Genomic DNA, 15,903 nt, shown 5'->3' with positions numbered 1-15,903 from the left:
ATGGATCCGTATCTGTCAGGATTTAGAACCGAAGGAGACAAAGGAGTTTTTATTTTTGGTCTTTGTTTGCATTTGGTGGTTGTTCTGTTTGCTATTGCTTGTTTTCAACCCCCCCAAAAGAGAAGAAAACCATGGAATAGGCCAAAGGATAACTCAACATGAGAACAGCTAAGAGTGAGAGAAAAGAGCACCTGCTGGAGTGGTGTTGATGGGAAAGGAGAAGCGAGGTCTGCAAAGACCTCTGTGGGTCTATGACTGCCTCCACCTTACTCCCTGCCTCAGAATTTTCTAAAGGTTGTTCAATATGGTCTCCTCTAGAGAAATAAAGGTGGGGTTGGGAAGTGAAGGGAGGGGTCATGTCATTAAAACCCATCATTTTAAGAGGACATTACTTTTCAGATGTTTGCACTGGCAGTGAAACACCACTGAGTAGGTTTGGGGGAGATGGAGACATACTCTTTAAAAATAGGACTTTTAAAACATAGCTTATATAGTCCTAGGATCTACAGAAATGTTTTTGAGGGATTTCCCCCCATTACGTGATTAAAGCTGCATTAAAAATAAAATCAAGCCACCCCTGACAATATTTTTATGGCAAAGAAATTGACTTCACTCAGGAACTGTGTACCAAGAAAAACTCTGCCCGTGATCATATTTTTTTTGCAAAGAAACAAGAGTCAGAGGTGGTTACCTTTTACCCCTCTCTAGTTTTGTGCAGCTCCTGCAGATCAATTCGCTCTTCCACAGATGTCCATGGAGCTCCTCTTATGTGCAAGGCTTTGATTTCAGCACTATGGGCAGGCTAGGGGAGCCAGGGCCCTTGCCTTTAAGCATTTGCTCCATTTGTCTGGAATTTAGTCTTTCTGAGGAAATGGAAAGCTGGTGCTGGGTGGAGGGTTTTCACAAGACCTTCTCTCAGTGATCATTTTGGTATCTTCACACTTACATAAGCACAAATTATATTAGTATTCTTTTACACATAAAGATAGAAGTTTATTGGATCTGTAACTTAACAGTCCACTAGTAAAATCTTGTTCTGATACCCCAAGATTCAGTGATTCAAACATTGCTGTCTCCAGAGATAGGCAAGAAGGCTGTAGCCCAAGACTCCTGATGTCCTAGCTTAGCAACTCAGAAGAGAGATGGTCTTTGACAGTGTGTTTATTAGAAAGCTCTCAGGGGAGATTCTTATTGGTTCTGTCTGGGATGCATTTATCTCTGATCCAATCCAGAAAAGGGCCTAGAGAGCACAGTGGTCAGGTCCTGGTCCCATGCCTGATGGGCCATCTTGTGTGGCCAGGCAAGGACAGTTCAGTCTCACCAAACTCATCTTCTGTTACCAGAAGAAGGAGGAGGGAAAAAAAGAGATGGCTCTCATATCTGATTGATTTACAGCAGGGCAGGGTGGTCTGAAAAGGACCAGGTCACAGAGGACTAGACCTGCCTGTAAGTGGAGGCAAATGCCAGGAAGACAGATTGCCATGCAGAATGTGAAGTGCATCTGGCGGGTAGGCAGTGATCAGAGGGTATGCCCTCCTTCCTCCCTTCCTTGTACCCTGAATTTGTCTCTCTTACAGCATCTGTCTGTGTTTCCCCCAGACCTGAGATAGCATGCCATAGTAAGTCTTTATGAATGCCAGAGCTTTGTGGTCACACCAATCAAAAGCTGGATCCTGCCTCTGCCACTGCCTTGCTCTGTGACCTTGGGCAAGTCACTCAATTCTTCCAAGCCTCCAGTCCTCATCAATCAAATGGGAATAATAGTACCTACCTTATAGGTTTACATTAGATAATGTATGGAAGTGACTTTGGACAGTATTCAGCAAATGGAGAGTGCTCCATAGCACTAGTTGCTGTTTACTAACCTAATGTATAAGTATTACAGTTATTACTTGAGAGCAGGGACCGTGTCTCATTCAGCTTTGTCTCTTTAGTGCCTCGCTGAGGCTAGTGTCTAATAGATAGTCAATAAATACTTGTGTAAATTGAGTCAAATCTGGGGGTTTAAGAGGAGATAGTACCAATTGGAGAAAGCGGTGTGGGTGCTGGTGGTACTGTGAACCCATCCTCTCAAGCAGTGGTGTTGGGCAGGGCCCTCGGGTGGGGGGGAAAGGTTGTTTCTGGAACAAGACCCAGGTTCAGTGGCTCTCGAACGTTGGGATATGAGAAGGGTGCTTGTTAGAAAGGGATTCTCACATGCTGCAGTTGAGCAGGTCTGGGATTGCCATCCTTAACAAGTGCCAGGAGATTCAGGGGACTGCTGTCTCCCTGAGAGACCATGCCAGTTTCTGGGTCATAACCTCAACTGCCACCAAGGGCCAGTCGGACATGAAGGGTGCCAGGCACTGGCCCACGCCAAGGGGGCAGCCATATTTGAAATGGGCTCAGGAATGCTAGATCTTCTAGCTTTCTAGGAGGAACTGAAAATCAGGGCTTTTCAGGGAAATTTCCTGATTTTAGATGCTGGGAAAATATTCAGATTTTCTCAAAACACTGAATGACCAACCCAAGCATGTCAATAGGCCAGAAAAGCTGCCACTTTGGGGCCCTTGGTCTAAGGCAGTGGTTCTTGTCACAGGTGATTTTGTACCCAGTGAATATCTGTCAATGTCTGGAAATAATCTTGGTTGTCACAATTTGAGAATGGGAGTGGGGTGGGGAATGCTACTGGAATCTAATGGGTAGAGGCCAGGGGTGCTGCTAAACATCCTGCAATGTACAGAACACAGCAAAGAATTATCCAGCTACAAATGTCACTAGTGCAGAGGTTGAGGGCCCCTGCTCTTAGGGGAGTGTAACTGATTTATGGGCAGAGGAAAGAGGCAGAAGACAGAGGCCAGCTCTGGAGACAACTTATCCTGATTTTACAGGCTTATTTGGGTCAGAGAGCCAGGGCCCTGCCCTTTCAACCCCAGGGAACCATGGCTGCCAGTGGCTGAACTCTCTCCTTAGCCCAATGTCATTATTTTCCACAGTCTACACACTTCCTGAGCAAAAAAACCCAGCCCGCTACCCCCTACCTTCACAGGCATGAAAGTAATGCAAGAAATGTCAAGAGTAAGTGCTAATACATTGCCACTTGGGTCCCCAAGGGCTGGGTGTGAATGTTTCTGCTAGAGATTATCAGGGCTTTGGTCTCCTTGTTCTTGGTGGAATGTTTGGTTTGGTTTCATTCGGTAGTTTCTGAAACTACAGTTGAGAATATTTCCTTACCCAGCCAATCTCACCATAAAAAAAGGAATGCCTTTGAATCCAATGCAATTCAGAAACTGTTTGCTGAGCAGCTACTCTGTGGCTAACCCCACACTTTATGCTGAGAGTGGGGATAAGGTGAGCAGAGACTCTGTTAGGTTCTACCTGATGGTTTAAGGTCATATTGAGAAAACACGGGAACTAGACCTCCAGCCCCAGTTCTTGCAATCCACTCTCTGTTTACCTTCATCTTTAACTTCTCGAAGCCCTTCCGCAGAGATCTGAAGCAGCTCCCAATTCCATTTGGAATGAAGCCCACACTCAATAAGCCTCTGTGAACTGGCCCAGCCTCCATTTCAAGCGATTCCAGTACTGTGCTTGCTTCTCTCTGCAAACCAGATTTATCCCTATTCACAGTCTGCGCACCTTTGCTTGGGTTGTACACCTTCCTAGAATGCTGTCTTTGGCCATTCAGACCAGGTGAGATGGCTCTGGTGGTATTTCCTCTGTCCTCTTCATCACTCCATCACACACCACTTCACCTTCCTCTCCTTTATAGCCCTTCCCATCTTCTGCCTTAGAATCAAGTGTGTTCCTGACCCTCAACCCTGCCAAACTGGGAGATTTTTGAGGGAAGTGTTGTTAAAAGGGTCAACTTTGCATTCCCTTCTCTGGGCCCCTTCCTAGCCTTGTACTGGTGTCTCGTGGGTATCGATTTGGCCTGTGCTAATATTTCCCAATCACTTAATCTGTGCCCAGTGCAGGTGCCGGGTGTTGCCGTATGTGTTATTTCTAAATGTATTTAATCTTCACAGGGACTCCCCTGGTACATATGACATCATCCCAATTTCACAGATAAGGAAACTAAGGCTTAGAGAAACTGTCACTTCATTTGTTCATAGACTCATTCAACAAATACATTTATTGAGCACCAGTACGTGACAGGTTCTGGGGCATGTCCCAGAGCAAATGAGACGCTGCACATGGGGTACCTTAGGAAGCAGACTCTGAGATGTCTGAACTTAGCTCATAGGAGACTGATAAGGGAGAGCTCTTGGGATCGACATCTTGGAAGGGAAGGGAGGAAGCAGGGCGAAGTTGAGCTGTGCTGCAGGCAGCCTTCTAGACGGCTTCACCAGCCCTCGGGGAGTTCTAAAGATGGAAGAAGCAGGCCTCAGGACCCTCACAGACCAGCCTTTGGATGAGGGCCACCCTGGGAAGGGATGCCCTAGGGTCCACTGAAGCCACTCCCCAGGGGTACTCACAGCATCCACCAACAGAGACAAAGGCTCTGCTCTCGTGGGGCTTACATTCAAGTGGAGGAAACAAATAATACACGAATAAACAAGCATGATCATTACACTTCCCTTTTGAAGTGCAAAGAAGGGCGTAAACCGGATGATATGGCAAAGAGACACTTTAGATTGGGTGGGCAGGTCTCTGAGGAAGGTGGCATTGGGGAGAGCTGGGAAAGGCTTCTTGGGTGAGGTTGAACTTGAGCTGGGTGAGGAGGACCGAGAAGCATCTGGCCGGCAGAGAGTTGCTGATGAGTTGGTCCTGGCTGAGGGCTCACAGGCGTCAGCGCTGGAACTGCGCCATCATAATATTAGCTCATATTGTTAAGAGCTGCACTATGCCATGGATGTGCATTACCTCACTTAATCTCATTATTTAGGGATTATTATTAACCTCATTTTACAAATGCATAGTCCAACCAACACAGGGCCCCTCTTGTCTCCAGGTCTCTGTGGCTCCAAAATTCACCCCTCTCTATATACAGCTAAGCCTGTGCTTGTCATCCAGAGTCTCAGAAGTTGAGCCAAGGAGCTAGGATTTGATCCTGTAGGCAATGAGGCAACTTTGGAGGGATGCAGCAAGAAATACATTTTTAGGAAATTACACAGGTACTGCCATGCAGGATACACCATTAACTCAAAGTGGCAAGAGTCAGGGACTTGGCAAAGAGGCAGCTTCAGTGATCTAGGCCTGTGATGTTCATGTGTTTGTTCTGAAAATATGGTGGGAAATGGGACTGTATCCCTGAGGATGCTTTTGGCTGCAAGTAAGAGAAAATTTCAGCTCAAAGTGGCTTAAATAGTAAAGCCACAGAAGTGGAAATTTAGAAGGAAGCAGGCTCTGGGTTCAGTTTGGTCAGTCGTGCAGTATGGTCAAAAAGGACTCAGGTTTGTTTTTCTCTGCCATCCAGAGAATACTTGTGCCTCTGGTCCTAAAGTGAATGTTGGTAGCAAATGGGTCTACATGCTTTAAAAAATGTTTCCTTTAATTTTATTTTTTTATGTCAATGTTGTAAGGTATTCCATTAGCACAAGATAACTACAATAACAATAAATCTGCTTTGGGCCATAGTTACACTTCCCCCTGACTTTTGTTTCTTTTTAAAAAAAACATACTGACTCCATTTACTTTTATTTCATTTTTTTTTATTTTAAAGATTTATTTTTCTCTCCCCTACCCCCCCACCCCCCAGTTGTCTGCACTCTGTGTCCATTCGCTGTGTGTTCTTCTGTGTCTGCTTGTATTCTTGTTAGCGGCACCAGGAATCTGTGTCTCTTTTTGTTGTGTCATCTTGCTGTATCAGCTCTCCGTGTGTGTGATGCCACTCCTGGGCAGATTGCACTTTTTTCGTGCTGGGCGGCTCAGGGCGCACTCCTTGCATGTGGGGCTCCCCTATGCATGGAACACTCTTGCGTGGCACAGTACTCCTTGCGCACATCAGCACTGTGCGTGGGCCAACTCATCACACAGGTCAGGAGGTCCTGGGTTTGAACCTTGGACCTCCCATGCGGTAGGTGGATGCTCTATCCATTGAGCCAAATCTGTTTCCCTCCCCCTGACTTTTGTTCCTCCCTCAATCTTGAGGGAATTGTGATGATGTCCACTCTGACTGCTTCAGGATGAGAGGGGACTTAGGTATTATGGGGCAGAGGAAAGGAATTGTTTGGTTGCAATTTAAGATAATTCATGTTGTTGCATGTGTCAGCACTTCATTTCTTCTTATAGCTGAATAGTATTCTATCATATGTATATAACACATTTTGTTTATCCATTTGTCTGCTGATGGACATGGGTTGTTTCCATTTTTTGGCAATTATGAATAATGCTGCTATGAACATTGGTGTACATGGATCTGTTTGTGTCCCAGCTTTGAATTCTAGCTTTATACCTAGTAGTGGGATTGCCATATCATATGGCAATTCTGAGCTTCCTAAGAGAACTGCCAGACTGTTCTCCACAGTGGCTGCACCATTCTGTATTCCCAGCAGCAGTGGATGAGTATTCCTATTTCTCTATATCCTCTCCAATACTTGTAGTTTTCCATTTTTTAGTAGCAGTCAGTCTAGTAGGTGTAAAGTGATATCTCATTGTAGGTTTGGTTTACATTTCCCTAATAGCTAGTGATGTTGAGCATCTTTTCATGCGCTTTTTAGTTGTTTGTACTTCTTCTTTGGAAAAGTGTCTGTTCAAGTCTTTTGTCCATTTTTAAATTGTCTTTTTATATCTGAGTTGTAGAATTTCTTTATATATCCTAGATATTAGACCCTTATTGGATAAGTGGTTTTCAAATATTTTCTCCCATTGACTAGGCTGCTTTTTCACCTTGACAAACTCCTTTGAAGCACAAAAGTTTTTAATTTTGAGGAAGTCCCATTTATCTATTTTTTTTATTGCTTGTACTTTAGGTGTAAATTTTTTAAAAACCATTGCCTACAACAGGATTTCATAGATGCTTTCCTACATTGTCTTTATGAGTTTTATAGTTCTGGCTCATATATTTAGGTCTTTGATTAATCTTGAGTTAATTTTTGTATAGGGCATGAGGTAGGGATCCTCTGTCATTTGAATATGGATATCCAGTTCTCCCAGCACCATTTGTTGAAGAGACTATTCTGTCCCATGTGAGTGGACTTGGGAGCCTTGTCAAATTCAATTGGCTGTAGATGTACAGATCTATTTCTGAACTCTCATTTTGGTTCTATTGGTCAACATGTCTATCCTTGTGCCGGTGCCGTGTGGTTTTGACCACTGTAGCTTTGTCATATGCTTTAATATCAGATAGTGTGAGTCTTTCAACTTCCCTCTGTTTCAAGATGTTTTTGGCTATTCAGGACCCTTTCCTTTCCAAATAAATTTGATAATTGTTTTTTCCATTTCTGCAGAAAAGTCTGTTGGGATTTTTATTGGGATTGCATTGACTCTTTAAATCAATTTTGTATTGACATCTTAATGATATTTAGGCTTCCATTCCACTTATTTAGGTCTTCTTTGATTTCTTTTAGCAATTTTGTGTAGTTTTCTGTGTATAAGTCCTTTAGATCCTTCGTTAGATTTATTCTTAGATTTATGATTCTTTCAGGTGCTATTGTAAATGGAATTTTAAAAAATTTCCTCAGATTGCTTATTCCTAATGTATAGAAGTATTACTGATTTTTGTGGGTTGATCTCGTATATTCTGCTCCTGCTGAACTCATTTATTAGCTCTAGTAGATTTGTTGTAGATTTTTAGGACTTTCTGTATATAGGATCATGCCAATTTGCAAATTGTGAAATTGTGAAATTTTACTTCTTCCTTTCCAATTTGGATGCCTTTTATTTCTTTTTCTTGCCTAACTGCTCTAGCAAGAACTTTTAACACGATGTTGAATAAGGGTGCTGACAGTGGGCATCCTTGTTTTGTTCTGGATCTTAAAGGGAAAGAAACCTTTTAGCCTTTCACCATTGAGTATGATGTTAGTTGTGGGTTTTTCATATATGCCTTTTATGATGTTGAGGAAGTCTCCTTCTATTCTTATTTTTCTAAGTTTTTTTTTTTTTTTTTTTTACCAAAAGAGGATGCTGAATTTTGTCAAATGCCTTTTCCGCACTGATAGAGATGATCATGTAATTTTTCCCTTTGATCTGTCAATGTGGTATATTACATTAATTGATTTTCTTATGTTGAACCATCCTTGCATACCTGGGATAAAACCCATTTGATTATGGTGTACAAATATTTAATGTGTTGGCGAATTCAATTTGCAAGTATTTTGTTGAGGATTTTTGCATCTAAGTTCATTAGAAAGATCGTTCTGTAATTTTCTTTACTTCTAGTATCTTTACGTGGCTTCAGTATTAGGGTCATGTTGGCTTCATAGAATGAGTTAGGTAATGTTACCTCATCTTCAATTTTTTGGAAGAGTTTGAGTAGGGTTGGTTTAGTTCTTTTGGAATGATTGGTAGAATTCCCCTGTGAATCCATCTGGTTCTGGGCTTTTCTTTGTTGGGATGTTTTTAATTACTGATTCAATTTCATTACTTGTGATTGGTCTATTGAGGTCTTGTGTTTCTTCTTTCATTAGTGTAAATTGTGTGTTTCTAGAAATTCATCCATTTCATCTAAATTGTCCAACTGGGCATACACTTTTTCATAGTATCCTCATATTTTTATTTCTGTTGTCAGTGATGATTCCCCTCTTTTGTTTCTGATTTTATTTATTTGAATCTCTTCTCTTTTTTTTTTGCTAGTCTAGCTAAGGGTTGGTCAATTTTATTAATCTCAAAAACTGGATTTTGGTTTTGTTAATTCTCTCTATTTTTTTTATTCTCAATTTCATTTAATTCTGCTCTAATCTTTATTTTTTTCCTCCTGTTTGCTTTGGGATTAGATTGCTGTTCTTTTTCTAGTTCCTCCAAATGTGTAGGTAGGTCTTTGCTTTGAACTCTTTTTCCTTGTTTAATGTAGGCATTTGGGCTATTAATTCTCCTCTCAGTACTGCCTTTTTCTGCACCCCATAAGTTTTTTTTTTTAAAGATTTTAAATAAATTTATTTCTCTCCCCTTCCCCTCCCGCCCCCACCCCAGTTGTCTGTTTTCTGTGTCTGTTTGCTGTGTGTTCTTCTTTTTGTCTGCTTCTGTTGTTATCAGTGGCATGGGAATCTGTGTTTCTTTTTGTTTCGTCATCTTGCTGTGTCAACTCTCTATGTGTGCGGGACCATTCCTAGGCAGGCTGCACTTTTTTTCGCGCTGGGCGGCTCTCCGTACGGGGCGCACTCCTTATGGGGCGCACTCCTTATGCGTGGGGCTCCCCTACGGGGGGGGGGACACCCCTGTGTGGCACAGCACTCCTTGGGCGCATCAGTACTGAGCATGGGCCAGCTCCACACGGGTCAAGGAGGCCCAGGGTTTGAACCGCGGACCTCCCATGTGGTAGGCGGTCACCCTAACCACTGGACCAAGTTTGCTTCTCACCCCATAAGTTTTGATATGTTATGTTCTAATTTTCATTTGCTGATTTCTCTTCCTATATCCTCCTTGACCCACTGATTGTTAATGAGTGTGTTGTTTAACATCCATATATTTGTGAATTTTCCAGTTCTCTGTCCATTATTGATTCCCAGCTTCATTCCGTTGTGGTCAGAGAAAGTGCTTTGTATGATTTCAATCTTTCTAAATTCATTGAAATTTTTTCTGTGACCTAACATGTGGTCTATCCTGGTGAGTGATCCATGAGGGCTTGGGAAGAATGTGTAGCCAATATTCTACATGTCCATTTGATCTAGTTCCTTTAACGTATTTTTCAAGATCTCTGTTTTTTTTAAATTGATCCTTCTGTCTAGTTGTTCTGTATATTGCTGGGACAGAACTCCCCTTCTATGATTGTAGAAGAGTATATTTCTCCTCTCAGTTTTGCCAGCACTTACCTCATGTATTCTGGGGGACTCTGGTTAGGTGCATAAATATTTATAATTGTTCTTTCTTCTTGGTAGATTGCCCCTTTTATTACTATATAGTGTCCTTCTTTGTCTCTTACAAGAGTTTTGCTTTTAAAGTGTATTTTGTTCAATATTACTATAGCTACCCCAGCTCTTTATTTTTTTTTTATTTGGTTACTGTTTGCATGGAAAATTGTTTTCCAAACTTTCACTTGCAACCTACTTGTGTCCTTGGGTCTAAGGTGAGTCTCTTGTAGATAACATATAGATGGATCATATGTATATATATTTTACCCATTCTGCCAACCTATGTCTCTTAATTGGGGAGTTTAAACCATTAACATTCAATGATGTTACTGTAAAGGCAGTACTTACTGCAACTATTTTTTTCTTTAGGATTATATATGTCATATCTTATTTTTGTTTCTATTTTTATCCTTTTACTTACCCTTACAATAATTTTCCTTTCTACACTCTCTTCCAAACTTCTCTTTCCTGTCTTTTTCTTTCAACCTGCAGAACTCCCTTAAGGATTTCTTGAAGGGCAGGAGTCTTGTTGACAGATTCTCTCAATTTCTGTTTGTGACTATTTTAATCTCTCCCTCATTTTTGAATGACAGTTTTGCTGGATACAGAATTCTTGGCTGGCAGTATTTCTCTTTCAGCACATTATCTATGTCATACTGTTGCCTTCTCGTCTCCATGATTTCAGATGAGAATTCAGCACTTAATCTTATCAAGCATTACTTATATGTGATAAATCTCTTTTTTCTTGCTGCTTTCAGGATTCTCTATCTTTGGTGTTTGACAATCAGATTATATGTGTCTCAGTATAGATCTGTTAGGATTTATTCTTTGTGGAGTATGCTGTGCTTCCTGGACATGTACATCCATGTCCCTCATTAGAGTTAGGAAAATTTCAGCCATTATTTCCTCAAACACTCCTTCTGCCCCTTTACCCTATTTTTCCTCCCTCTGGAACACCCATATTGTGTATGTTTGTGCATTTCATGCTGTCCTTCAATTCTCTGCATCCCTGCTCCATTTTTTCCATTTTTCCTCTGTTCTTTTATCTATGTGTTTTCAGATGTCCTTTTAGTTCACTCATTCTTTCCTCTGCCTGTTAAAATAAGCTATTGTGTGATTTGAGTGTATGTTTAAAAATTTTATTTATTTACTTCATTTTTTCTTTAATTACCGCCCCCCCCCTTCCCCAGATAGTTCTCTTGTCTGTCTGCTCTTCGTTTGCTCGCTTTCTCTAGGAGGCACTGGGAACTGAACCCATAATCTCCCACGTGAGAGGCAAGTGCCCAAAGGCCCAAGTCACATCCACTCCCGGTGGGCTGTGGTGTCTGTTGGCTTGTGGTATCTGCTTGTTGCAGCGGGCGCAGTGTCTAGCTCATTTGTGGTGTGGTGGTGTCTAGCTTGTTGCAGCAGTGGTGGCATCTGCTTGTCTTCTTTTAGGAGGCATCAGGACCTGAACCCAGGACCTCCCATGTGGTAGGTGGGTACCCAACTGGTTGAGCCACATCCACTTCCCTCTAGTGTATTTTAAATTTCTTCTATTGTGCCTTTCATTACCATAAGATCTATTTTTTTATGTATGTTTACAGTTTCTTCTTTATACCCACCCAGTGTCTTCTTAAATATTCTTTATCTCTTCCTTCATCTCCTTGAATTGATTTAGGAGATTTATGTGGACATCTTTGATTAGTTGTTCCAAACTCTGCATCTCCCCAGCTTTTTAGTTTGTTCCTTTGACTGGGCCATATCTTCCTGTTTCCTGGTATGGCTTGTAATTTTTTGCTGATGTCTAGGCATCTGTTTATCTTGATAGTTTACTCTGTTGGTCAGTTTCTCTCTCTTTCATAGGGTTTTATTTTTGTTTGGCTTTGTGTTAAGTTTCTTCTTTGACACTTGGTTCTGTTTATTCTAAATCTTTAGAATTGCTCACATTTAACTGAAAAAATAAAAGAGGAAAAAGAGAAAAGAATGGAAAAGAAAAATAAAAGGAGGGAAGCAGATGTGGCTCAGTGGTTGAGTTCCTGCTTCCCTTGTATGAGGTCTTGGGTTCAAAATCAGGTACCACCTAAAAAAAAAAAGGGAAGAAAAGAAAAGGAAAAAAGAGGAAAAGGAAGAGGAGGAAAGAGAGAGGAGAGGAGAGGAGGGGAGAGGGGAGGGGAGGAAAAGAGAGGAGAGAAGAAAGAAGAGAAGAGAAGAGAAGGAAAAATACCAGGCTTCTCTTTTAGGCCCCTGGCATCTGGCCAGGCTACTTCTTGCCAGCCACCTATACCTGCCTTTCACCCTGTGGCCCCTTCCATCACTCCCTGGGTACCTGGATGAGGAGAGAAAAACAAAAACAAAAAGAGAAGGGTTTCCCTCTTAGGCCACAGGCGTCTGCCTAGGCTTTTCCTCATTAGCTGCCCATCACACCATAGCCCTGCTGCCCCTTGGGTACCCAGATGAGGAGAGAAAAAGGAAACTAAAAGCAAAACCCAGGCCTCCCTCTCAGACCCTGGCATCTGGCTAGGCCCCTCCACAGGGTCACCTGAGCCAATCCCCCTATGACCGGCCACTCCCCTGTACCTGCCTGTGCTTCTCCCCTGCCACCCCACACCACCTCACTGGCTTGTTCTGATCACCCTGCAGCACCTGTAGCTTCCCCTATACCCTGCAAGCCTGCCTGTCTTCCACCACTTCTGGAGGAGGAGTGCAGCCTGCTGCTCCCTGCTCTGCCATCTTGGATCCCCCTTCCATGCTTTTCGCTAATCCTCAGTAGAAAGGCTAAAACATTACCATCAACCATATAAGTCTTTCTTTTCCATTCAGTTAAGTCACATACTCATTCCTGGACTAACAACACAAACCAGAATCACACATTGGGAATGGAGTCAACTTCCCTGGAAGAACTTGACTGGAGGGATGAATGCAAGGTCAAAATTTAGACTCTGTTAGGAAGTTTGGAGGGCAAGAATGGATGTTGGACAGAGAAATGACATTGCCTACTATAGAGAACAAAAGATTGGGCAGTTTGAGGATAGGACCCACTTACATACTGAGGAGGAAGGAAAAAGAAGTGGGAAAGAAAAGTTTTTGCGTTAATATGCCTGAGAATATATTATCACATTGACCAAAGTTGAGGGATGAGGAAAGTTTGAATTCACTTTTGGATATTTTGAGTTTGATGTGATGAGGGGATATCCAGCTCATATTGTTTTGCAGCCAATGAAGATATACACCTTTGAGCTTGGTCCAAGGTTTTACATGATGGAACCCAAGAGAAAAGCTAGTGGAGATGAAGATTTGGCAGCTGTTCAGAAGTGGGAGTGGAAGTTAGGAGCACATTGGGGGAACCAGCTGGGGGAGGAACTGAGAAGGCAAAGTTGGTGGAAGTTCTCAAGGCAGGGCCCTTTCCAGCTGAACTCCTTCTAGAAATTTACCCAACAGGTGCCCCTGCCCACATGCACAGTAACAGGGTACAAGGAAGTTCACTGCATCATTGCTTGCAATAATAAGAGACTGGAGATGTTCTAAATGTCCCATCACTAAGGAGCTGGTTAAATTAAGTCTGATGCATCTGGCCTAGGGAAGCCTATGCAGCTGTGAAAAAAAGAATCAGAAGAGCTAAATACATTTTGGAAAAATCACTCAGGTATATTGCTAGATATAAGGTAAAGGGGGAAGGAGCCGCAGGAAAATCTGAGGCACAGGCTGCCTGTTCACTTGAGAGAATCTCAGAGAATAGAAGATGGGGATAGCTGATTGGGTAGCACCCACTACAGATGCTCAGGACTCTCCTAAAGTTCTCCAGAGAACTATGCATAGAAAGTTCTTCAAAAGCAGAAGTTTTGTGTTGGGTCCCCGTTTAGTGACCAGAGCTGGAGAGAGGTCTAAATAGATCTTTGGAAAGGCCCTAAGGTTTTTGGCTTCTCTTGAGAGATCCTGGGTACAGGCAAGGGGCTACCTTCAGAGAGGCAGTTCTTGGAATTCCAGGCCAGAAGCTGAGAGAAGGGCTATGGGGCCAGAAGCAGGCACCTGTAAAGGGCTTAAGGAGCCAGTTAGTGGGCTCCTGACCTGCACCGTGGTGGCAGGAAGGCTGGTCTCTGCCCATCAGCAGCTGATCAAGCTGGGAGGCCACTGGCAATGAAAGTAAGAGCAAGATGACTCAGCTTCTCAGGGATATTTTCTGTATTTTCAATATAGAAATGTAATGTGATAGTCCAGGCAAATAGGGAGAGTATTTACCAAAGTACAACCATAACAACATCAACAACAACAACAAAGAATACTAGACTCTTAAAGCAGGGTGGAATCCTACAGATCATTTGTTAATTGTTCTCTGAATCATGTCCCTCAATATACTACATGTAAATCCCCTTCTGGAAAAAGGATTGGGTCAATCCAAACTATACACTACAGTCCCCTCTGGAAAGTCCCCAGTCATATGAGGATATAAAGCCTTCAAAAGTTCTGCAATAAAGCAAACTCTCTTACTTTGTTTAACCTGCTTTCCCCAAATATGTTTGGCCAGAGAAGCCCCCACTCCTTTTTAGAGTCTAGCAGTGACCTCTAGACCATGCTTAGTGCATGTTTTCAGTGAAGCTTTTTATTTTATACATAGGGAACAGAAGTTCAGAGTGGGAAGTCACTTATCCAAGGCCACACAGACAGCTGGCAGCACAGCCAGGATCCAGGTGGTGATGGATGAGGTTAGGCAAGCCAGGGAACCAGCTCGGGGAAGGGTCAAACTGAAATCTGGGGTCAAACCAAGGGCCAAGGCATCTGTGGAAACCAGGAAGTCGATGTCTAAATGGGTGCCAATAGCTGGTTCCTACTCAAGGAAGACAAGCTGTCTTGTAACAGGAGGCCCCGGAACTTGCTGCTAGAGGAAGGAGGCTCCTGGGATGACCTGAGAGTTACCATTTACTTTCATGATGAATTTTAAAAAAAAAAAGATTTATTATTTATTTATTTCTCTCCCCTTCCCCCCTCCCCAGTTGTCTGCTCTCTGTGTCCATTCACTGGGTGTTCTTCTGTGACTGCTTCTATCCTTATCAGCGGCACTGGGAATCTGTGTTTCTTTTTTTTGTTGCATCATCTTGTTGTGTCAGCTCTCCATGTGTGTGGCACCATTCTTAGCAGGCTGCATTTTCTTTCACGCTGGGCGGCTCTCCTTACAGGGCACACTCCTTGTGTGTGGGGCTCCCCTTCACGGGGGACACCCCTGTGTGGCAGGGCACTCTTTGCGCGCATCAGCACTGCGCATAGGCCAGTTCCACACGGGTCAAGGAGGCCCGGGGTTTGAACCGCAGACATCCCATGAGGTAGGTAGATGCCCTATCCATTGGGCCAAGTCCACTTCCCTTCATGATGAATTGAAGTGCTAGGTCATTCTTTCCCAAACTGTGTTCTACTTTCAGGAGACATTAATGAGTAATGAGCATTGAACAAAAACACATAGTCAAATCAGTTTAGAGAACACAGGATTAGAGAAGGATGAACAGGCTGATTGGTTGTAGGATTTCCCAGAATGTTTAATATGCTGCCTCTGTGAATCACCAAGGTAAGGAGCTGATGTGTAGGGTTCTCAAAATGATATGAATGGAGAATTCCTTTTGCAAGGAGCCTCTGTGTGTGGATATATCTCAAGTTGAGGAATTCAGGTCTAGATCACAAGGTTTTTGTTGGTTTCTGTATTGAAAAGAAATTGGTCAATGCAACCAGCAACTTTCTCACCCTCTGACATTTGTTCTTCCATATTCCAGAGCAAGGAAATTGGCCTGCAGATGCACGAGGAGCTCCTGAAGGTCACCAATGAGCTCTATACAGTAAGTTCTGCTGTGGTTTTGCACTGGATCCTCTTTCTTCAGCACCCAGAGGTGGAGGGAGGCTAAGCAGTGGTCTGGAAGGAACTTGGGGCTTTGTGCTGTGCCTTGTGGCAGACTGAGAGCAGGCCATCATGGAAGGATGTAATGACTTGCAACCCAGATTCTGATTTCAT

At 42.9% G+C, this 15,903-nt stretch overlaps 1 protein-coding gene across 4 annotated transcripts in view; it reads left to right on the top strand.

The window, feature by feature from the left end:
• The window catches only part of SRGAP3 (SLIT-ROBO Rho GTPase activating protein 3), a 260,329-nt gene that overhangs the window by 161,837 nt on the left and 82,589 nt on the right, over positions 1-15,903 (top strand). For all 4 annotated transcript variants that reach the window (XM_058288699.2, XM_058288697.2, XM_058288696.2 and 1 more), the window contains exon 4: positions 15,668-15,730. In XM_058288699.2, coding sequence (XP_058144682.1) covers positions 15,668-15,730 — 63 coding nt within the window. The remainder of the gene's footprint in view (positions 1-15,667; positions 15,731-15,903) is intronic.

This window comes from Dasypus novemcinctus, chromosome 26 (assembly GCF_030445035.2).
Source record: "Dasypus novemcinctus isolate mDasNov1 chromosome 26, mDasNov1.1.hap2, whole genome shotgun sequence".
Lineage (NCBI taxonomy): Eukaryota > Metazoa > Chordata > Mammalia > Cingulata > Dasypodidae > Dasypus > Dasypus novemcinctus.
Note: the sequence above shows the minus strand (reverse complement) of the source record. Positions and strands in the feature narration are given on the sequence as shown.